The 23874-nt window shown below is 43.1% G+C and overlaps 1 protein-coding gene across 7 annotated transcripts in view; it reads right to left on the bottom strand.

The window, feature by feature from the left end:
* Positions 1-23874, bottom strand: part of LOC148326005 (myomegalin-like) — a 40787-nt gene that overhangs the window by 4750 nt on the left and 12163 nt on the right. For 2 of the 7 annotated variants that reach the window (XM_088310421.1, XM_088310426.1), the window contains exons 1-38: positions 18296-20264; positions 16916-17053; positions 16725-16844; positions 16567-16659; positions 15653-15877; positions 15420-15578; positions 15240-15341; positions 14977-15114; positions 14723-14902; positions 14428-14622; positions 14114-14296; positions 13930-14046; positions 13790-13861; positions 13607-13707; positions 12748-12914; positions 10259-10371; positions 10063-10187; positions 9833-9980; positions 9163-9325; positions 8962-9078; positions 8045-8310; positions 7758-7972; positions 7166-7283; positions 6969-7086; positions 6822-6870; positions 4963-5198; positions 4773-4874; positions 4532-4693; positions 4204-4449; positions 3692-3823; positions 3202-3318; positions 2959-3127; positions 2755-2876; positions 1944-2165; positions 1545-1646; positions 1176-1396; positions 247-390; positions 26-164 (exon numbers count right to left, since the gene is read on the bottom strand). In XM_088310421.1, coding sequence (XP_088166547.1) covers positions 26-164; positions 247-390; positions 1176-1396; positions 1545-1646; positions 1944-2165; positions 2755-2876; positions 2959-3127; positions 3202-3318; positions 3692-3823; positions 4204-4449; positions 4532-4693; positions 4773-4874; positions 4963-5198; positions 6822-6870; positions 6969-7086; positions 7166-7283; positions 7758-7972; positions 8045-8310; positions 8962-9078; positions 9163-9325; positions 9833-9980; positions 10063-10187; positions 10259-10371; positions 12748-12914; positions 13607-13707; positions 13790-13861; positions 13930-14046; positions 14114-14296; positions 14428-14622; positions 14723-14902; positions 14977-15114; positions 15240-15341; positions 15420-15578; positions 15653-15877; positions 16567-16659; positions 16725-16844; positions 16916-17053; positions 18296-19585 — 6826 coding nt within the window. In that variant the 5' untranslated portion in view covers positions 19586-20264. Of the gene's footprint in view, positions 1-25; positions 165-246; positions 391-1175; positions 1397-1544; positions 1647-1943; positions 2166-2754; positions 2877-2958; positions 3128-3201; positions 3319-3691; positions 3824-4203; positions 4450-4531; positions 4694-4772; positions 4875-4962; positions 5199-6821; positions 6871-6968; positions 7087-7165; positions 7284-7757; positions 7973-8044; positions 8311-8961; positions 9079-9162; positions 9326-9832; positions 9981-10062; positions 10188-10258; positions 10372-12747; positions 12915-13606; positions 13708-13789; positions 13862-13929; positions 14047-14113; positions 14297-14427; positions 14623-14722; positions 14903-14976; positions 15115-15239; positions 15342-15419; positions 15579-15652; positions 15878-16566; positions 16660-16724; positions 16845-16915; positions 17054-18295; positions 20265-22680; positions 22735-23677; positions 23835-23874 lie in introns of those variants that run through there. The other 5 variants (XM_088310428.1, XM_088310422.1, XM_088310423.1 and 2 more) reach the window with 5 other exon arrangements.

The following is a 23874-nucleotide window of genomic DNA, read 5'->3' as shown; positions in this document are numbered from 1 at the left end:
CATCTCTTCCTCAACTGTAACTTACGCTGGTTCACAATGAAATGCTCCATGTTCTCCTTGGTGCGGCTGGTGCTCCTCAGTCTTTGAACCGTCCCTTTCAGAACCTCCTCCTGCTCAGACACACGTAGCTTGAGTGACAAGATCTCCTCTTGCATAGACTGCTCCTGTGTTTAAACCACATCAAGATACATGAAATGCTTTGATTTTGTAACTTCAAATGTTTCATCACTCTGCCCTAGTGCAAACCTTCTTCAGGTTCGGGATGGAGGCGTTAGTGCTGGGCAGCGCTGCCCTCCAGAACATCTTCAGCAGAGAAGCCGCCTCCTCCAAAATCTGCCTCAGTGTCTTGGTGTTGGACAAGAGACTCTTGGCATTGCCATAATCCAAGAACTGCATAAAAACGAGTCAGATACCAGCTCCTGATTATTGAAAAGACAAGTTTTTGAACACCTGGCCGGTGCACCGACAGAAATTTTAGGGGGAACTGCAGTGGAAACTCTAAAGTCGTACAAATAGTTTGTTTTAGGTAGGTCGCTAGCTCAATGCTAGCCCTGCATGGAAAAGCCTATTGACTGGCTAGCAAAAAAATAGCATTTAAGATCACGGGAGGGCTTTACCTTCAAATAATGAATGCACATATACACAAGCGATGTAGAAATTCATACATAAAGAAAATATAGCAATTCTTGAGGGAACATTTCCTTCCTAATCTGGGCAAAACGAGTTTCCTAAATTAAACCATTTTCTTCTTCTACTTTTGAATCTTTATGTTCGGGGCATCTCCATGTGAGCGCCACACTGCCCTCAAGATGCCAAAGCGCTCGCAGCAGGAAAGTATTTTTATTACATTTTTATTTATTGCTATTATTTTAATTTTACTTTATTCATTACAAATGTATTTTCTGGCTTTGATTTTTTTTATTATATTGAAAGTTTTGATAGGTGAACAAAATATACATTTTGAAATCAAATAAATAATCCTGTTTACAAAATGTGATTTCCCTATCAATCAAAAACCATGGTGACTAATATTTTTACCAACATCTCCCAGCCCTAATTTCAGTGTGCATTCTGTGACATTTGAATTTGGTGTTGTGCTGGGACATTTGTCTAAAATAAGTGCCTTGGTTCTATAGAGGTCAGAAAACCTTGTATTAAAACAACAGGGTTCTCACCAGCTCGCTGTTCTGTTTCTGGGTGGCTCCCAACGGTGAAGGAGAGCTCAGGCATGGGAGCAACACTGTCTCCAAGCGCTGCACGATGCTGTGACCTTCAAGGACTTGTTGCTGGAGAGCGTTAAAGTCATCCACATGACCGACGGCGTGGCGGCCATAACGGTTAGCAAACGAGCCATCGGGGGCGTCACCTTCCAGCTCGGAGTGAGGGTCAAGAGGGTCTGTGGTGGTTGAAAACAGATACAAGGAAATTTCTTTCATTCACGTATGTGGTGGTCAGTAGTGAGTAAAGCAAAGCGCTGACAGGCACATTAGAACCAAACTGTGTACAAATGAAGCCACAGTCATGCAGTGCAGTTAAAGTCACACCGTTGGCGGTGCTATGGCTGTCATCCAGGTCCGAGTAGGGGGTACAGGGAGATCCACAGTTAAAGAGACCAATGTCCCTGACAGGTGGAGAAGGGGCCGGGTCTGCGGAGCACACATACACAAACCAGGCTGGGACACACATCACACCGAAGCCTCACATTAAAAGGGAAAAGTAAACCCCCGCCTATTAAATTGTCCCATGCGTTTTTCTAAGGGTTATGTTACAACATTAGTTTGTAAGTTAAATTAGTTCATCCATCACCAAGAGTATGATTCAATTCACTTGCATACCAATGACATTTTTCCCAATTGAAATTAAAATTCCATTAATTTGTTCCCAAAAATGTTTTTTTAATCAGGAAAGGTGGGAGTTTACTGCACAGGCATCAGCGATGTTACCATGGAGCAGTTGTCGCCTGTAGACATTTTCTCTCTGAGGGCTAGCGCTGAAGGCTGATATGGACGGCGTGCGAGGGGAGCCGCCGCCCAGCTTTTGTTCCAGCTGCTTGTGGAGCTCCAGCTGCTTGAGGGCGCTGTTCTCTTGGACACTGCTCTGCAGCTGAGCTCGTAGACTTCTCACCTCGCTCAGTAGCTCCCCCAACTCTGCAGGCAGGCCAGGGGCTTCACACAGGAAGCCTGAAAGCACAAAGGTTCACCTTCAGGTTCAGGAACAGGTGATATCATCGTATATATTTTTTGGGATAGAGTTGGTACACTCCCATAGAAGTAACATTTGGGTGATAATACACCCAAATAAAAGTTTCTCGAATGAAAAAAAAATTGTTGTAACTGGTGAAAGGCATAATAATGAATCAAATATATGTATTATATCTCTTCTAATCTAATAGTTTTTAGGTAAAAATTATTATCATGAATAATAATAATATTTGTACTATAATTATATTATTGTCATCATTATTATTTTATTTTTACTAATTTAATTTTTATTTTTTTAAATATTTTTTTTATCATTATTATTATTATTATTATGCAGTGCAAGGCTGACACCTAACAGTTTACAAGAGACATGCAAATCATAATTTCCTGTGGGGTCCGAAACAAAAGCGAAACATCATGTTCATGTACATTGTGTAAAGATTGTGGAAAAACCTTAGATTCAAGAAGCTTTAGAAGAACATATTCATGAAAGAGTATTTCTCGGTGAATTGTAAATTCCAAATGACATTTGTAAGAGTGTGCTGAGACAAACCTTTGTTGGATTTGAAGCTGGAGCACACGCGATCGTACACATGCAGTTCGGTCTGCAGGGAGTGGATAAGCTCTCTGCTCTCGCACAACTGCTGCTGCAGTAGCGACGCCTCATGTTGCGCTCTGAGGACGCACACATGACAGGATAAAATAAATAACGCATAGGAAGGACAGATTTTCCTCAAAGCTTTTTGGCCACACAGACCTGTTGATCTTCTCCTGACTGGCCTGCCTCTCCTGCCTCAAGGCGAGGATCTGCTGTCCCTGTTCCTCGCTGTGCGTCTGAAGTCGTCTCAACTCCTCTTTCCACTGCTCAGCCTCCAGCTCGGCTTGCTTGAGACGGGCGCGTGCTGCGATCAGCTCCTCGCACGAGTCTGAGTGACAACAAAAAACAATTCGTTCACTGCAGGTCGGAGCAAAAACAATGGCACACTTCATAGTGGTTTACCTGTGCTGGCCTGTAGACGGGACTGCAGATTCAAGTTCTCATCTGTCAGGACTCGGATTTCATTAGACAGATGTGTGACTGTGTCCAGCCCCTGAATGTAGATGTTTGTTGCTGCTCCTGAACATTAAAACAGGTACAGCTTAAGGAACACTTGTAATAGACATTCAACAGTACAGTACAATATAGGTAATGAAGGAATCACGCAAGTATTTTTTTTAGCTCACATTCCTCACTAAAAATATGAATAATTGCCTATTTTAGTAATTTAATCCACACACACACACACACAAAGTAAATATCTCACGAACGAACAATGATCCGAAATGCTTCGATGTCATTTTACATTAACCATAAAAATAAATGTCTTACATTTGCTATTGAAAACATGCACCATACACTTGAAGTGAGCGTCCGCCAACCTATTTTCTGATTTGTTCATGGGACATTCGGCATATTGAAATGACAAGAACAGATATCAGAGCTGTAGTACCTCCATCGCGCCCAAGATTTGCCAATTTCTCCTCCAGCTGCTGTCGGAGCTTATCGTTGGTCCTAATGGACTCTTCCAGACGCTGGCGAAGACATCGGACCTCCCGTAGGTGCTCTTCAATTAAACTGGGCCCTGAAAACAAAACATTTACCACTTTGTCACCTAACAAACAGCTATGCCATATATTTATTTTAGTGGATTATAGCTATAGATTTGGTGGCATCTAAGTTGTAGATAAAACTATTAAGCACCAAATAATTCATACCCTGGAAAAAAATTTAAATTAAAAAAAATGTTGAATGAGCATCTTTTGCTTGGAAATGACAAAATAGATCTATCTATAATATCTCTACGTTAGATGACTGTTTTTGAAATAATAGCACTAACGTTGGGACGTTCTCATTTCATTTTTACCTAAATCCTCAAAATGTAGCCAGGCAATTGTATCTATTGCAGAAATTACAAAATCAGTTCAGTGAATGTGGTCTATTTCAAAGGTATAGACAAGTTACCTGTCTGGTTGTTTTCTAGGATAGATCCAGGGATTCCAGAATAGTTCCCCATAGGCGGAGTCATGTTGTTAATGTCCCAAAATGTTCCTCCGCCTGCCAGCATACCCGAGTCCGACTTAAGAGAGTGACCCTCGGCAATGCCGCCCAGCTGGTACTGTTGAAAGGCATGATGGGGTAGTTGGCCGTAGCCTGAGAGGTCACCGGGTGAGAGAGTGAACAGAGGCTTGCCATGAGGATCCGGGAACCCTGGAAACACACAAACATTATGAATGTGTGCAATGTGAAAGCAAAATGAAGGTGACACACCACCCCCGAAGCATCCCCTCACCCCTGATAGGCTCATTCATCTGTTTGTACAGTGTGTCCAGTTCTGGATGGACAGCCATCACGGACAGGGCACGAGGGTGGGGGTCATATGTGACCTCTGTACCTCGGACATCAGGGTCACGAGGGGAAGGGAGGGATGAGGAGAAGGGAATGCGGAGAGGTGCTGGTGGAGAATGACAGATAATAAAGAGACAGAAAAGAAACTGGGGGAATTTTCAAGTCTTGAGTCATGAATCCTCTACCTCTCAAGGACGGACTCGTTAAAGAAGCTGAGAAAAGCATTCCAGGAGAGCTGAAGGATGATTTGAGGGGTCCACGAGGAGCAGGAGGGATAGATGGATGAGCTAAAGGATGGTGATGAAAGATGAACGACAGAACAGAGAACAAAGACAGAAGAAAAAAAAAGAAAAAACATTTGAAAGAATGTCTTACCATCTTGATCGGATTGTAGCCGCTGTTCCTGTTCCTGATAATCTCTTGCATCTAACTCAGAGCACAGATCCAGGTCTTCATTGGTTTGACACTCATCGGACACCAAGGAAGTCCTGTCCGACGGATCGGTGGTCTCTGAGAGGGCTTGGCAGCTGGATGGCGTCTCAGAGCGGTGCTGCAGCTTGTTGTGCAGAGACTCGATGATTTGATCTTTCTGCTGAAGCTCCTTGCTCAGCCTACAAGGGGAAAGTGTCCGGAATAACATGAGAAAATCTTAGAATAGCATGCCTTTGGAATGATTACAATTTATTCGATGCTCATCCTCAGAAAATCTTTTGTTGCCCTCTCTCCCTGATAATCATTCCGTTGCCAGAACACAATACCTCACCACCTAAGAAAATAATCGAAAGAAACAAGAACTACAAACAAAATAAAACAACAGAGAGCCATTCATGTACACAGTAAATGACCAACAAGTGTTTTATATTCCCTTACACGGCTATTAAAGACAATATTCCTTTCTTACTCTTTGAGTTGTTGATGCAGCATCCTAAGAAGGCATATGTCTCTGGATCGACCTCTGCCATTGTTCATAGAAAAAGACCACAGAGCGTCCCTGTATAGTGGACAGCTCTTAGATATCAGTGATTTCCACAGCGGAGCCATTTGAAGCTCAGTAAAGTCCAAAAGCAGAAAAATACTTTGATAGTGTCTGCCACTACTATTTAATCCCAGATATCTCCAGACACCAAAAAACTGTAGACAAAACGCAAACAAAAACAAAAAAAAATGAAATGAGAGGGGAGCACTTCCACTCTTCAGCAGCACTGAGCCGCTTAACAGCAGCTGGTGGGATGTCTTTGCAGCGCAATCATCTTAACAGTAAAGGATCCACGCTACCTACTTGAGTGTGGATTAACTGCAACCATCTGTCTCCTCTCGAGCCCTTTGCGTGTTACATCATCTATATTTCTATCTATCGACAATATCTATCTGCTGGATAGAGACCAAGCCATGCTACAAATAGTTAAAAAAAAATTAGATTGAAGAATTAATTGAGCTCCCAAAATGTCCTATATTCATAGTTTTAACATCAAATACGCCACAAACTACAATCACAAAATATTTCATTATCATTTCCAACTACTCTTACAACATTACACGCAAAAATAAATTTTGACAAAAAAAATGCACTATGCAGCTGAGACTCTCCACTAACAACCCTGGTTAAATTTGGGCAAAATATGATGCCGTCTTTCTTTAACGAGTCATTCCCGAAGATTTTCTTGCAGACTGTTACATCCGTTTTCATGCAATGACTAGGTAAAGCCAGTTGCCACGGAAACAGTACAGTTGCTCAAGTGTGCACTTACTTTATTGGCCTTTGTGTGACGGCTAAATGTGAATTCCACCACCAAGAGGAGGCTATAGTGTGCATTAACAGTCATCCGTTAGTGTGTCGTGAGAGAGCATCAGGTGAGCAATTGTACACAATTGCACAGAAAATTATTTACTAACTACAAATAACTGTTTTTCATGCCTCAGATATTTAGTGACAAGCAGAACAATTAAATGTTCTTCCTTCTTAATAGCTTAGTGTTCACTCAATAGAACCAGATTTCACAATGAGGATGTAAATTTGCACCTATACATTTAAGACAGGATTATCATTAATTTGGAATACATTGGACCCCACCTTAAAGTGCGCCTTGGCTCAATACCACACAAAAGGGATTTCAGCTAACTCAAACATCTCTGAGAGACTATTATTCAACAATTATTGGTCACGACAAACTTAAGTGTGAGAAAAATGCCCTTCTCAGTCATACACAAGCACAGACAAGATTAAGATGACTCACTGCAAGGCGAGCAACTCGTGGCCTGTCTTGTCAACAGGGCTCTCCACTCCTAAATCAGGAAAGGCACAGGATGGGCGTTGGCAAAAAAATGCAAAGAATGACATCAAAACAGCTGGCGGCTGGTGGAGAAGTGAGGGTGCGCCTTACGTCCGGTGAGTTTGATGACCAGTCTCTGAGCCAGCGCGGTGCTTTGTGAAAGCTGCTCTCTAAAGCTTTGCCCCATGTAGTAGTCGACATCGTTGGCCCGTAGCAGCTCCTCGAATCCCTGAGCGATCAAAGAGAAAAAGTCGCAACAGAAAGTTTGACAACAGAGCCGTGTTACCGCAAAGGGACTTTTGAGGCACCTTGGTGGTGTCACCCAGATGCTGGTTGAGGATATGGGAGACTCCTTCGCCCTCTCTCATTCTTTGCCTTAGGTGGGAGAGCTCACGAGCTTGGGCTTGGATGAGAGAGTTGTACTTCCTGTGCCAAGAATGGGAGGTGAAGATAAGATTATGCCTGTATGTTTTCTGTTGACAGTTCACTGAGTCCTTTTCATTCTCAAAGGTTGTGAAAGACTACTAATTTTAGGAAAATAAAACAAAAGAAAAGTTGTAGACACACATTCAGCTGGTTATTGCACACACAATTACAAAATGAAAACACTCATAAGGAGCATAGACCAGAGAGTGAAATAGCCGCGCCGTGAATGGATTAAAGTAATTCACGAGGTCACGCCCCTTAAAGGCAAACAACAAAAAAAATAACTACATTGTGTGTAACATTTAGAATAATTATATTTTATGAGGGAGAGAGCTTGACAGAAAGGGCTTTAGTGCCACCTTGTGGCAGCTACGGTCTTTACAGCAAGCACAAAAAATGGAACACAGAGCTTATCCTGTTCAAGGTGGCAGGAAGCTGAACTGTATTGTTTGGTACAAATGTGTGATGGCGCACCCAGGCCATGTGGCACATTTCCCCTCCTCTGCTTGGCACTTCCCCTCCAGCTTGGAGCTCTTCAATTGGGCCTCCAAGGTCGCGACACGTGCCATCAGCTCTTGTAGCTCACGACTGGGTTTGGACCCAGGTGACGTCGCTTGCGTGTCAGACATCCAGCCTTCATCCTCCTCCACACCCTCTTGGGCGGGTGACATCTCAAAGGCCCAGTTTACCTGCAAAACACAACGTAAAAGGTGAGGGATCGGCTTCAGGTGAATAAACCTAAGGAGCGGATTTAGCAATACCTTGCGTGGCGTCCGCTCCAAGCTGGAAGCGTAGTCACTTGTGGCCGACAGGGAGCGCACACGCATCTGAAGGCCACGGATCACTTTGTGGCAGCGGGTCAGCTGGGAGCGCAGATCCTGGACCAGGTGATGCAAAGCTGACTCATCCCCAATTTCATCGCATACGCCTCGGTTACGTCTGCTTTGACTGGCATTGTACCAGTCTCCTCCCACGCTCTCCTCCTGCTGATGAGACAACGACGTGCACATCTCGAGGTCGTCAAACTCTGAGGAAGAGAAACGATCTCTCATTAATGAATGCAATATACAAAAGAATCGGAAAATTTATTTTTTTTATTTCTTTTCACTTTCAATGTCAATATAGATATGAGTTGGAAAAAAAAATCAAAAGTGTGAGTGATTTTTAATTATATGTTTCACTCGATAGTCTACGTGAAAGCTTTTCAGCAATATGTGAGGGTTTCAGGTGTCTAAGATAATTCCAGCAAGGGCATTTTAGTAGTGCAATGATTGAGTATGTCAATGTGTGAGAGCTTTCTCAGTGGTGTGTGTGAGATAATTTCAATTTTGTGTAAGAGGGTTTCAGTACGGTGCTGTGAAAAAGAGAAAGAGAGTTTATTTGATAATTTCAGCAATGATCGTGAGAGCATTTCAGTAGTGTAATGCTAGGGTCTGTCAATTATGTGTGAGAGCTTTTATAGAATGTGACATAATTTCAGTTTGGTGTGAGAAGGCTTTAGTGGGTGAGTGAAATATTTTCAGCTGTGTATGTTGTGTGAGCAAAAGTACTCCCAGTAGTGCCTGTGTGAGCATTTCAGCTAAGCGTTTTAGCCAAAAGGATTTCAGTAGTGTTTGTGAAAAATGTGTGAGAGCTTTTCCGTAGTGTGTGTCACAACATTGGTGTGTGAGAGCCCCACCTGGGCTGCTGGCGTCCTCCCTCTCTGCTTCATTTTCACTGCGTCCACAAGTCTCATAGCCCAAATCCTGCAGATCCACTTGGACGAGCTTACTGGCCTGCTGCACAGATGTCTCCGCTGCAGAGGCATCACACCGTCAAACTCTGCACACTAATAATTTAAACTCGTCCATTAGCGTGTTGCTGAGATAGCCACACTCACTGAGCAGGTCCCTGTAGTCCTTCAGCTGCTCGGCCTGAGCGTGAACGGTAGCTTCAGACACCATCAGCCTCTCCTGCAGATCTCGGTTCTCCGAACAAAGCCGAACCGAATGCTCACTGAGACCCTTCTCTGTCTCGCTCACGCCCTCTGCAGGCTTGAAACCCTGCCACGAGAATGCCACACAAATCTTTTAGCAAAAAGACGGACAAGTCAAGGCGTAAACTGCCGCAGGCCGGGAATTGCTCCAGGTCAGCTACGACAGTGATGTGGGGATGGGGTGTAGAAAATAGACGGATGTACGATAATAAATAATGAGAATTAAAGGAGAAGTTTTCAATGTGGAAAATAAATAAAAAAATCCAATTTTTTCATGTTTGTTAAAACAGTCTTTATGATTTCACAGAGGATAAATATGTGATTACTACAATTTAATTCTTATTATTTATTATAATTTATAAATCAACCAGGATCATATTCATCCTGTGCTACAGTCAAGTCACCCTGAACCTCAAAACAATAATGCTAACCACCATGCTGTCCTTTTACCATTAGCAGTAAATTTCCATATATTCCTAAACTAGAATAGAGAGAATAGACCTTAATTAGTAACCTTCTCAACATTGAAGCAAAGAGGAAGAAAGTGGGAACAAATATACAGGACGTTTCTTACCTTGACAGGCACGGAAGATGTGACCTCTTCTTCATCATCCTCCATATCATCCTCCTCCTCAGTGTCATCCTCCTCTTCTTCCTGATGAAGACTCCGATGGTGTTCTTTTAGCAACTGATTCTCCTTCCGAAGCCTTTGCAGTGTGCTCCTTTGAGCAAACAGACGACAAAGTTGCCATCAAACGGAGAGGAAAAAAACCAACAGGAATTGTCACTGGGACAAATATGCACCTCATCTGGGTCACCGAGGTGAATCCCTCCCGCTCTGGCTGGGACTGTATTTCTTTTAGCTCCAATTCATCCGTCTGTGTGCTAGTCCTCAGGAATCCAGACTCTCCTTCACGGGCTGTTTGAGTCTACACAAACACATTTGATTGTTAATGTTATCCCAATCGTGCAGTTTCAACTTCTATACAGAAAATCCAACCTGATTGGAAGGCAAACTTGCAGATGTCACTTTTTCATCCTCCTCTATGCTGTCTGTGAACTCATCGCTGCTGCCGTCTTCGTCATCTCCCTCCTCTTCTTCAGTGCTGACATCTGGAAACACAGCCACATTTAGACACGATCCACATGTGGAATGCTAATTACTTTATATCTTTAGTCTCTTGTTCCTCTTATTCCGGAACATTTTACCCCTTTCCTACTCATGGTCTATTTTCTCTACTAACAGCTCAACTGCGACGTGGAGTCACAGGGCTGAGGGGAAATGTTATGTCATCTCTTTCCAGCTGGCCAAAAACACTCAGGGTGGAGCAAACCAACTCGGGGAGTGTGTTAGTGAAAGCCAGGGAGGTTCCAGACAGACTTCAACAAAAATAAAGTCATGGATTATATGAATTAGCACTAAAATGCAGTCACTTTGCACTGGTCTGGACAATGTCGGACATTTTGAGTTGGTTACTGCCAGTGACACTATACTCATTGGCCATGCGCAATCGAATGAAATCCAATAAATGTGCTGTTAGAATTGATGCTTTTGAAAGAAATGTTCTGTTGTTAGTGTTTGCAAGGGGGCAACAAAAAGTATGATGCCATGCAGTTCCACACTACAAAATGAATAATTGTTTTGTAATATTTGAACATATTTGAACACATTAAGCAGGTGTGCAGTACACAATTACGTGACTGTTGAAAACTGTCAGCATTAAAATATCATTGGGAAAGGAGTGTATGAGGTCTGTATTGCTTTCTTACATTGCTCTTGTTTGCTTACAAGTCGACTTGTACTAAGAAATCCAGATGAACTGTATTTCTTGAAAATGTTTCAACTTCAGTACACTTAACCCGTGAAAGTATGACTGCTCATTTGGTGTTGTATACTGGTGTGTTTGTGGGAAACACATCATGCAGACATGGAATGCATGCCACATTAACACAGGTGGGACATAAAGAAAAACATTTAATTTAATGTCATGTGTATGTTCACATTTAACTGTTTGTTGATGGTACTGGAATTGTTTTTAAGAAATAGGAACCAGGGTTGTTCTAGGGCAGAGGTTGTGGGTTCATACTAGGTAAAATCGGGAAATTCCGAATTGAGATATTCTCAATAGTCTCCCAGCAAACACAAGAAAGAGAAGAACTTCTCTTCAACAGAGGAAAAACAGCATGTGTTTATTTAGTTACATTTCAAATACAAAAGTATGGACAAAGAATGTCGGAGGTGAAATAAGCGCTTCCAGGATGGATTTAACAGGAAATATATCATGTATAGCAAAAGCTAACCAACAGCACTATACAAGATTACTATCATCTCATCTAATCGAGCTGAGCTCATGTCTCATGCCTATCAAGATTATAATGTAGCAAGTGCAAAGTTCCGTTTGAGAGCTAAGGGTTGCAACATACCGAGCGACACAACTGAACAATCATGAACCAAATGGTTGGTGACTCTTCTGATGCATTGCAACGGCAAAACTGCGACCCCAGCTGTTCTTATCAGGAAATGTTTTGAGGCTCTGCATATCCGGAACTGTATGACTTTTTTATGACACGATTGTAAAGGTAAAAGTGGATTGGCCTGGGAAACGCAGCTATAACAATAGAAAAAGAGGAAGTGAGCGAGAATAAAGTAGGGAGGTTGTTGATATATATAGTATGATAGCGCCACCAACTGTACTTTTTCTTTTCAGGGACAGAGACTCCCCAAGCTTTGCTTTGTAGAACAGGTACGTTTGAAATGTAAAATTTGGTAAAATACTATTGTATTGCAATACAACATAATGTATTTAATTTTGACATTAATGACACAACAGGCCATTTCCGATTGGCTGTTCAATTTGCAGCCATCCAGAATCGCAGGCAAATGATTGCCGATGATTGGCCACTTACGAAAACTAGTCGCACAACTGTGCACACTACCCATTTGTTCAGTTGTGTTGCTTGGTTTGCGATGAATCTAAAGCTTGACGGTAGAAAATCTGTTTTTGGAAGGATTTGTACGTTGGCGTGAACTACTATATACGTCCTTGCAGAGAACAAGATGACGTCAAACAAATAATGAATGGCGAGATGTTACACTGTATGTATAAGGCATGGGCTTCAGTTTCTCCACTAGACTTGAAGAAAACGTGACTGCGGCTCTAAGGCTGGAAGAGTGACATCGGTGAGAGACGGCACACAGAAATGGCAAAACAGAACAGTTAGCACTGACAAGCAAAAAAATGCAGGCAGTATTTTGAAACCAGATAGAACATATTCACAACACCGTTAAGTATATTAATTAACATGACTCCAGCAAGGTTAGTCTTCTTTGATTATGTTGCATCTGGATGAGGTTAGGTGTTTTAATCTATGAGCACAACTTTTTTTGGAATAGGTTTTCATCAGCGTGTTGAGGCCACACCAAACATCACACAGCATTTGTGACAGTGCCCCCTGCAGACCCAGAGGCTCGACCCTGACCGTTCCCACCTCCTAAGTCAGGATGATTTTTGGTGGCCCTTTCCAGGTCAAGGGCCATGTTCTGAATCCGGGTCAGGACCTCCTCTAGTTGGCCGCGGAGTGCCTGAACCGAGTCCAGTTGAGTGTGGAGGGCCAGGACCTTATCTGAGCTGCTGAGTTGAAAGCACAATTGGACACTGCATCAAATTTGCAACAACCTAAGTACAATCACGGGTATACCTGCACAACTTAGACTATTGAGATCCACCATAAGAGCAATATTCATAATTCCTGCCTTTATAAAGATAACAAGGGCTAAACAACAAATTTTAATCAGACATGGCTTTGTGTGTATTTTTGCCACTGATTGAAAATGTTTTTCTTTTTTCCAGCACATCAGGTTTTTGTTTTCAAAATTTTCTTTGAGCACTGTAATGCTCACTTGACTCAACAGTGAGAGGAATGAATTCCTTTAACAATGCAGTGTTTGATTGACACATAGTAATTATATATATTGACACCACCATTGTATGGCCTATAAATGCCACAAGAAGGTGGCACAATATTACTTGTCTTTTAATAGAACCATGCCATGTCCAAATGAAGCTCCTGCCCTCACTTTAACAGAGTTCCTTTGCAAAAAGATGCTACAAGATGGTGGCTATACTCGTAAATACTCATGTAAATCTGAATATGTGTGAAAACACTGAAGTGTTATTATTGTGGTTGCAGTTAACAATCTAGCAAAAATTGCTAATATTTGCTTGAATTATTTAGCGGAATGTCCAGTTTTCTGACTCTGCAAACTACAACCACAACATATGACAGAATTCTTGTTTCCATGTGCAGGTGTACCTAATGTTGTGACTGCTTATTGTCCATTGCCTACCTGTCACTGTTGGTGTGAATGAGATTTTGGTATAATCTCTTCTCGGCCCTCAGGGCACCATTCAGTTGACGGTACTCCAAGACGAGCTGCTCCAGCATATGCTGTTTCGTTACAGATAAAAAAGAATGAGAATGGGGGTCCAAATTCCTAGTCACATATGTGAATGAAGCATCAGCAACATACTTCGGTGCTAGCTGTGGCAGCTCCCTTTGCCTGCTGGGCAGCCAAAGACGACCGCAGAGCAGAGAGTTCTTTCTGCAAGGAGTGGATACAAACGGGTTAATATAAAGACAGACAAAAGAAAAACAGATGTCCACATGTACCTGGGCTTCCCTCTCCTTCTTAAGCATTAATTGCAGTTCTTCCTGAAGAGCTTTCATGTCTCCCTCACTCTCTGTAGACGACTGCATCATTGCTTCCTCTTGGTTCTGCATCACCTCCTGATCAATCAAATAAACAGTAAATACTTTGCACAGGGACACAAAGACAAAGAGTTGAAAACGGTACCTTGATAAAGGCTTCTTTCTCTCGGAGAATAGCTTGCAGATGCTGCACGTCGCTGCCCGTCTCCCTCTCTTTGTCCCGTCTCAGCTCGCACATCTCCTGCTCTCTCTGCGACAACTGCTTGCGCACCTCTTGCAGCTGACCTGTGCGCTCGCTTATCACCAAGGACAGCCTGTACGAATTGTCCTGAGATGGATACACAGTGATGTGTAAGAAAATGTACCAGAACTATATGGCACACATACTTGCTCAACACATTATCTGCACAGCTCTATAATAATAATCAGCATCATTATAAATAATAATAATATTAATACCTGAAGGTACTGGTCTTTGGCACTGAGTGTGTTGAGCAGGTCTGACACCCGTGCTTGGTGTTCACTTGATTGGCGGCTGCGGTCCGACAGCAGCTCCTGGAAGAGCTTCTCCTTCAGCTGGAGCCGAGCCTTCAACTCCTCGACCACCTCGGTGGGGCTGGCCTGAACCCTGGCAACCAGGGCTGCCGTCAGATCCTGCACACACAGAAACCACTTTGGTGAACTTTGTTCTTGTAAAGATTAGAGAGCCAAACATCAGCATAGAAGCCACAAATTAAATCAATGTGCTTGTAACCTGTGACTCCTTGCTGCGAGCCTGCAGTGCTGTTTGTAGCTGGCCAATGATGGTATCTTTCTCCCTCAAAGTGCTCCTCTCCTTCTCCTCACTCTGCTGTTTCAGCCACTGGAGGTTTCTGTAGGCCTCAGCTGCCTGTTCCAGCTCCAGTTCTTTTCCTCGTACCAGACCATCCAGACTCTAAATTAAGCACACACGGTGGTTGTCATAAGTGTACCGACAAATGTCAACTCAACCTTGCAGCTTAAGTGTACCGTGATGGTCTCTTCATTGTTGGACAGGATGCAGCGGAGCCTGTCCAAGTCTCGGTCTTTTTCCCTTTGTGCCAGCTGTAGCGTCCTCACTTGACCCTCACGTTCATCTAGACAATGGAACTTGTCATCGATGGAGCGCTGCGAGAAGCAGGAGGACGTTACACTGAAATATTTTACATATGGCATGCCTTATCCAAGATCAAATTCAGCTGTAATAGCTTATATTGCCTGGTAAGAGATGCATCAGTATGTTTGCATGCTACCTCCAAAGCTCTGTCTCTGTCTTTAATTCGCTCTCTTAATTTCTCAAGTAGAGCATCTCTTGGTTTGGAGATTCCTGGTGTCTCTAACATTTGTGAGTACTCCTACAAAATAAGTAAGGACAAGTTTGGTAAGCTGCACATTTGTATACCAAATGCATCATGCATTGTGTGAGTGGTTACCTGTAACTGTTGCTCCTTGTCCTGAACAGAGCGATTGAGCTGCGCGATAATTCTGTCTTTTTCTTGCACCACAGTGAGTCTCTCGGCCTCGGCCTCCTTTAGAGTCTCTTCTTTTGCCAGGAGCTCAGCATGAGTTTTTTGAAGCGTGCAACGCAGGTCCTGCAGCCAAAGTACAGATCTTCATTCAGCCTGTCGAATCGTACATACTGCTCTGCTTTTAAATAGCCACAAACCTGATTGTGTTTTTCAGTCTCTTCCCTGTGTTGAAGCGCCTCCTGGAGGTCAGCATTCAGTCTGTCTTTGAAGCGGGCCAGATCCTCACCATGTCTCTGACTCTGTCTCAGACTTCTCTGGCTGGCCTCCAGCTCCAGACCCAAAGAGAATAGGGAGCTCTGCACACCCACCAACTCCCCTTGCAGCTGGGAGAGTGTCACAGACTCACTGACTCCCTCTGGAGCCTGAAGAGGGAATAGTCAGTTAGCAAGGTGTTAGTGGACCTTTTCCAAAAACTATTTTGTTCAGTGCCGAATGATTACAATGGCTTGTGGCCATCATGACACCAATTGCACTTGACGAGGTTTTTTTTTTTAACGGCCTTATGGTTAAAGGCAAGAGAGAGTGCCATTAGTTTCTTTTGCATGCACTTGAAGAACATTTTTGGTTTGTTCACAGAATGTAATCTATATGGATATTTTTTGAATGCTTTTTAAAATGCTAAAAATATCCAAAGCATGGGCATATTTAAAAAGTGAAAGATTTATTAAATGAGGGGTCACCAACCCTTTTCAAACTGAGAACTACTTCTTAGGGTACCAATTAATGCACCGGGCTACCAGTCTAACACACACTTAAATAAATTTACTCCAATTATCTTTTACTAAATGTCACGATTAATACTTGTTAAAAATGTAGAGTGTACAAAGCACAAATGAACATGTAACACTATTTCTATGAAACTCTGCAAGGGTTTACTTTCAAATGATCACTTCTACAACATTCCTGTGAAATAATGTCACATCACTGGTGAGCGACTTTCAGAACAAGTCCACAGCCTACTCATGTGGTCTTTGTGGGGGCAGACTTTGTGCCGATCTGTTTGCCACCTGGAGGACATCAGCTGATTCACCCATGATAAGTAACATCTAACCTTGCTTTGTGTGAGCTGATTACGGTGGGCCATCTCACGCAGCTTGTATAACGTGACGTTCTGCCCCTCGATCAGTTGATACAACTCCTGGGCCTTGAGGAAGAATTGATTTTAATTGGACTCCACACTTTAAATCCATTTTGTTCCAAGATGCTCACCTCTGTGTCTTTGGTGCTGATGGATTCTGTGAGGTCCTGGATGGTTCTCTCCTGACTCTGAGCAGCCTGGCGGAGGGAACGAAGCTCACGCTCCATCTCAGTCAGCTTCTGCTGCAGCTTCTACACGTCGATGCAGAGATCGCAGTCAGCCTCGGACTGCGGTCAGTCGTAATCTTGTTCTCTCGTCTTACCATATTGTTGGAATCACTCTCATGGATTTTGGCCTGCAGCGACTGGACCTGAAGTTGGGCCTTCTGCAGCTCGCTGACACACTGCCCGGCTGCACACTCGTATTGGTTCAACTGGCTTTGCTGCTCCTCGACAAGGTTCTGCAAGACAAAGAGGGATAGAGAAGAGAGTCAGGTCTGAAGTCGTCAGCTCAAATAGATCATGTGGGCAAAAGTTGAGAGAAAGCTTTCAATAGTTTTCAGGCGCAGGTTGTGAGAATATTTGCCCACGTATATCAGATATCTGGGCTAAAGTCTAACATGATTAATTAATTGACTAACAACACTGTCAGTCAATAATACTGTATGGTGTAGTAAGGACTGACAGCAAAATGCAAAAAAAAAAAAAAAAACATTTAAAAAAAAAAAAAAAGATTGGAAGAGCATTGTCGTGTATTGTGTAATGGCTGTTAAACATAAGTCTGCTTATTCATGTGATCATTTAGTAAAAGCCCCTAGCAAAGGACACTGCCTTTATAACATGCATGAGTTAGCTTGAGTGTTACCAAAGTGCTGTGTACAGCTTTTATGTTTACATAACCCACACATGCACTCCCCTTTTCATCAGTCCTGTGTGATTTCTACTATCAAGTGAGAAAAGGATTTTAAAAATGATTAAAGTAGTTATTCCAATTTCAGATAGAATTGTTGAATTGGTGAGATAATAGGGTTTTGCAACAATGGGTTGATGGCTTTGCCTTAAGGGCAGTGAGTGAAAGTAGGCCAATAGTAGAGCCACCGTCTTCCACCATCACTCCTGCCATAACCTACTTACGTCAGCAGCTCTTATGCTGATTGTAGAGGGCCAATTTACAGAGAGCCTAACAAAACTAACACTGAGGATTACTAATTTATCACAATTGAATTTTTTATGCTGTCTTTGAAGAGAAGTCAAGTGAAATTTTGATGTTAAAGTTTTTTTTAGTTTTTTCATGCGTGAAACTCTAATGTGCCTTAAAATGACAATGACCTTTTTGTTGCATGCCAACACAGACATACACACATTAAGCAAGTAGGCCATGCCGTGGCTGGAAGCTTAGTGAGTGCTAATTCAATGTATTCTTTCACTTAGACACAAACCACAATGGCTGACATACTCATCCCTGCTTGCTGTGTGAGTTGAATATAGTGACTGACACATTTGTGTGGCTAATTCAGCAAAACTGTGATAGCCAGTCATGACAGTGTAGTAAACGTGATTATTTTGCTTGGTCTTGTGGTCACCAACAACTCATAAAAACAGTTTTGGGGAACTCCGATCAAGAGTTTTCCACAGGTCTAGGTGGGTTGTTCACAAATCAAAATGTCATCATCGTCCAGATGCAGAGAGTCAAGGTATAATACCTGGTGTGGCTTTGGTGGCGGACACTCTATATAAACATCCTCAGAATAGTCTTCTTTATCAGCCCGGTTAAGAAAAGGGTCTTTCCCAACATGCAGCTGGATCAGGGGGGCCTCCAGCTCAGGTGTTGGCATCTGGTGATATCTTTCACTATCTGGAGTTCTTAAGGTCAGTTCCAGAAGTGGATCAGGGAAGTCCAACCGTCCATGATTGGAGCTGCGTCTAAGCAACACCGGAAGTTTACTGCCCTTGGTGATTTGGACCGGTCGGTGGACAGCGTAATTCTGTAGCAAACAGAGCGCCAAAGAGAGACTTGGTCCGGGAGAGGCTTGGCCATGGGGAGCTCTGTCAGACAGGGTGTCAGATAACCGGTCATCCAATGGCTCTTTGGGAGTGTTCAACAGTTCAGGCTGAATGTAGTCCTCGGTTGTCTCCAGGGATGCAATGGAGGGGCTGGAGCTGGCTCTTCCTGCTAGAGTGCGGTCACTATCTGAAGTCCTTGACACATCCTGAGAACCAGGAACTAATGTCAGAGAGGATGGCGGTTCATCTGGCTCCTCCTCATTTCCTTTTTCCTCTACTTCAGCACCGCCACCACTGCCTCCAATGAAGCTGGCTGAATATCTGGTGGAGGGGCCACAGGAAGTGCTCCTTGCAAGCTTCCTGGGCACCTTGCAAACAGCTTCATAGTCAGAGTCCGCCACGCGCCAATGGGAACAGCCCCGACATCTCCTAGGAGTGGTGGGCATACAACGGTGAGACCCTGCAACCTCTGACCCAGGCCCTGCTGCGGATTGAGGGTGGTGGTGATGGTGACAATCCACACTGTCATCAGCCCAGGATTCATACAAGGAGTAGACTAGGTCCTCCTGAAGAAGAGCACAGTACTTTGCACGGGTTAGGCCAGAAATATCCACAATTCCATCACCTGCAGCGTCACATTCATCCGCAGAAGTCACAGTGCACTCCACCGAGTTTGTCTTCCTATACAATCCGCCGATGCACTGCCTGAGACGATGTTTCTCTTGCAGGAGCCTCTGAAGTCTCTCGATGGAGAGGGCTTCCACACGTGCTATCACCGTGTCGAAGCGGTACATGCGGTCCAGCATGAAGGCGCACTTGGAACAGGCGAACTCCCCGCGGCCATCCCGTGCCAGCTCCTGGCCGAGAGCGTGCGACAGCAGCACCTGCAGGTTGAGCTTGGTGGTCGGGTGGAAGATCCACCGGCGCTGGTTGCCATAGAGATCCCGTCCACAGATGCGACATGTCTCTTTCATTTTGTTGTCCAGCATTGAACAAGCTGCCTCTCACCCTTGTTCAATTTGTCTTCATATCCTTGTGGTTCAGTCTTTACACTTCAGTAAGCTTCTTTAGTTTTGATAGATGACACGTCTGTCTCATGTTGTGAACCAGCATTGATCAAGATGTTGCTCATTTCCCTCCCTTATGAGCATTTGTACACTTGTAAATTATGACCAGCAAGCATTCAGAATGAACATCCTTGTCCTTTCAGTACCTTCAGTTAACCTTGGCTTGATAGGAAATATGAGTGCCTAGTCAGCCATTACAATAGAACACTCAGACCAGGTGCGTCTTCTCCGCCAGGTGCTGTGGTCCATGGCAACAGGCGTGGTGTGACGTAGGGTTAAATATATCACCAGTCTCCCCGTACGTTTTTAATTCAAATTAGCGTTGTTCGGCAACCCGGCCAGCTCGCTCCTCGGCGCCATTCATTCACCGGACAGTCACGAGCAGCTGCGCCGCCACCGCCTTCATCACGAGAACTGTCCCACCCGCTTTTAATGCGGACAGAACGCAGACCAAGGCAACCCGTAGCTGTTTTTTCCAGTTCGTGGAGGGTTTTTGGCGAGCGTCGGAGCGATGTTTCTCTCATTTCACGGCCGCCTATTACCGCGACGGTCAGGTGCTACGCGCTGCCAGGGATCTTCCGGGGAGATAACCAGGCGGCAGGCTGTACCAGAGCCGCAGCACTGGAGCGTACCATTTACAGAACAAAGGGGAGTTCAAAGTCCGTGGCCGTCACACAGCTTACTCCTTTCTCACATAAGAATAAAAGAAATCCTCATTAAAGTACACAGCCTTTCTATAAATACAGACCCTGACGTAGAATAGTGAAATATTACTTTTTCTTTGGGTTACCAGGAAATACACAGTGCCTTGTTCCCCTGTGTGTGGGCTACTTCCTCCTGCTCGGTTAGCAAAGCACAGCTCGCCTGACTGACTTGGTAAGTGAACTCCCGAGTAACATTAGTGTCGCTCTAGAAATTTAACTAGACACCGTGTTTGCATTAAGTTGTAATGCCGCATTCTTGTCAAAGTAAGCACATATCTTTAGTAATTAATTCATCGTTATGGCTTTGCATCTAAACCAGTGATTCCCAACTACTCTGCACATCAGTGCCATGAGAAATGCTTCAATTTTACCTAATTGGTACAAAATGATTTCTTTAAAAAATGTACTCTAAAATGTTCTTCTCTATCAATACAAGCAACATATCTTGTGATTAGTAAAATAAAATGATCTTCCACTGAATGGCAGCATGAATGATTATAATTCTAAATTTTATAAATCTGTTGTCACAACTGAAAAGCTTTGTGTTTAAAGAGGACTATATTTTACATCAAGTCAATGTAACATTTTAGTTTGGTGGTGAGCAGTGTTTTTTTGTAAGGTAAAATAAGTCGTGGGTTAATAAAGAGTGAAAATCAGTGTTTACAATACAGTGGCTCAAGACCAGCATGCATTTAAATACTGATCTTCAAAATATACAGTATTAATCAGTTTGTGAGATCCCACAAACGAAAGATTGCTTTTTACATAAGAGAAATAATGATTAAAAATTCAGTCTTGCTGTTATATAAAACAATTTCCCTTATATTTTCTCATCCATCTATAGAGCCTATCCCAGCTGACTTTGAGCAAGAGGCGGGATACATCCTTAACTGGTCATCATCCAATCGCAGTATTTCTCCATCAGTTTGTGTTTCTTGTTCCCTGGAGCAGGTGTGGGTGTAACAGTCAAACAACAAGGTCTTTCCCGGGCATCGGTAATTAATTTTGTCTGGCATCCAAGCAGATGGTCTTGCTATGACTTTTGCACAAACATGCAGGAAAAATCCTCAAAGGATTTGTTTGGACTGTTAATCTAGTGACTTAAGACTCTTGCAGGGAAGATTTGACATGATGTCCTCCTCAAGGTGATTATTTGAAGGTCAAATACTGAATTGTCACATAACTATGTCTGTTAGAATTTGTATCGGAGCAGCTGCAAAGACACAGCAGAAGTAAAGAGCACAATCCAAATAATGAATTATCTTCGTCCATCCTATTTTGCCTGGCAACAGTGGAAGCGAGACCAGACACCACGATACTCCCTCCTCTCTGCCATAGATTGGGATCTAAATGGCTGTGGTGTCTGGGGAACAAATTAAGAGCTCTTGTGGTGAGTGTCAGTTTGGAAGGACATCAACTCGATATCAGCGTCTGTCTGGCTCACGGGGCGCTCAGGAGTCAACTTGATCTATCAACAGGCTGACTGAAACCAGAGTCAGCGAAGTTCGAGAGTGTGAGATGCCAGCATGTACACACGCACATATGAAAGAGGGCACCGCACTGCAATGCTTACACATAAACACACACACGAACACTTTTCTGTAAACAGAACTTGTCTAGAGAGATATTAGTATGTTCTGCTGGTGGTGAAAGCAACCTCCCCATTAAAAATGAATAAAACAAATGTTGGTGTACTGTAGATTTTCAGTTAAAATAAAAAGAAAATGTAGTCAGAAACATGAAGTAGATGATGTGGCAGCCTGAATTTGTGTGTCTTCGTATGGCAGGAGCGATCCTGATGCATGCAGAGGCACCTTTGAGGACAAATCAATGCTTGTGTGACAACATATTATGGCTCACTGCAATAATAAGAGGGCAGTGTGTTATTATTAATATAAAATGAAAAGATTTAAACTGCTGGGTGGTGTGAGCTGCTGACAATATAATACACTCCCCTCATTTTGATGGTTTATGAAGAGCGAACATGTCCTTGGGGGTGTCAGATAAAGCTGTAACTGTAATAGGAGTCAGTACCATGTGGTTATATAAACCGTTTCTAAGAACAACACGCTTTTGAATTTGTTGGCTTTGCCCTTCCTGCTTGTATCCATTGCTGAAAATACTACTTGTTGTTCAGCAGGAAGAGGCAGACTGTCAAATGTATGCCCTGCTGTTCAAAAAATATGAAATTTGACTTAGTTGAGAGGTCTATGACAGTATGGGAGTATGATTCCTGACTTTGTATTATTTTAAATACCAAGAAAAAGAGTCATTATAAATACACTTATTGTGGTACATATCAGTTTGGCATACCTGCATTTCCTGTTCGATGCGCAGCCTCTCATGGCCGAGTTCCTCCTGATAGAACTGCATGAAAGAGAAATAATGCTAATACATGCACTTCATGATGAAGCGTCAATAACTGCAAATGTAAGATTATAAATGGATCCCGCAGGGCATCTCTCCAATTGTTTATGAAGAGTTCATAAACAGTCATTTTGTGAAAATCCGAAAAAAAAAAAAATCTATATAGGGTTAGGAACCCTAGGAATGCATCATTAATTTTTTTTTTTTTTTAACACCGGTATGAGTACTTCTACTATTTGTACTCGTGCAACACGGTGACATAGTGTTTTGCACAATCGGCCCCACGATCGAAAGGTTCTGTGTTTGAATCTCGCCTTGCTTTGTGGAATTTGCACGTTCTACCCGTGCAGATTTTCTCCAAATTCTTCCCACATTCCAAAATTTACATGGCAGTTTAAATGAAAATGAATAGTAAATTGTTGTGAAGTATGAATGAATAAACTTCTGTAGAAAATGCATGGCTGTATCTTTATACTGCATTTCATTTTGTTTTTATTTACACATCTGTCTTTATGATTGTACTGCTACCCAGTGAGGGGTCGAATTTAAATACCCACTTAAGTTACTTAGTCAGGTTTTTCCCAATGTATAGTGTAAAGAGTTTGAATTATAATAACAGTAAATGGGGCCACCTGCTTATACCAGTATGCGTTTGCTTCAGAGGTTCTCCGCATGCTGAAATAACTCCTCTGACCTACATGATCAGCTGTTTAAATTTGGCTGAGGAATGTGACATATGCTGCTTCAGGAGCCTCTTCCACTGAAGAGGTCTGTTGAGAAGAGATGCGGTGCCCAAGTGGAATGTGGTAATATTAGAAGGCCCGTAAAAAGATTTTTGACGAGTTCTCGGCATCATAAAGGAAAGATGCAGTATACGGTATATAAAGTTAACGGCGCACCTGCATAGATGACAAAATCAAGTGTCTTAAATGGGCCTGTGTACCTCCACATCCTTGTCCTTCTGTAGTAGAGAGGACGACAGCTCGTGAACCTGTCCCTCCAGCTCCCCCACCCTATGTGCCAGAGTCGTCTTCTCCCCACTCAGCTCTGTGATGAGGGCCTCCTTAGAGTGAAGCTCTTTTGTCAGCTCCTCGATAATTCTGAAAACATATACATACACAGGAATTATTAAATCAACAC

The sequence above is a fragment of the Idiotropiscis lumnitzeri genome, chromosome 12 (assembly GCF_059441095.1).
Source record: "Idiotropiscis lumnitzeri isolate Australia: NSW breed Sydney's pygmy pipehorse chromosome 12, RoL_Ilum_1.0, whole genome shotgun sequence".
In the NCBI taxonomy this organism is placed as follows: domain Eukaryota; kingdom Metazoa; phylum Chordata; class Actinopteri; order Syngnathiformes; family Syngnathidae; genus Idiotropiscis; species Idiotropiscis lumnitzeri.
This window is presented reverse-complemented; position numbering and strand designations above follow the sequence as displayed.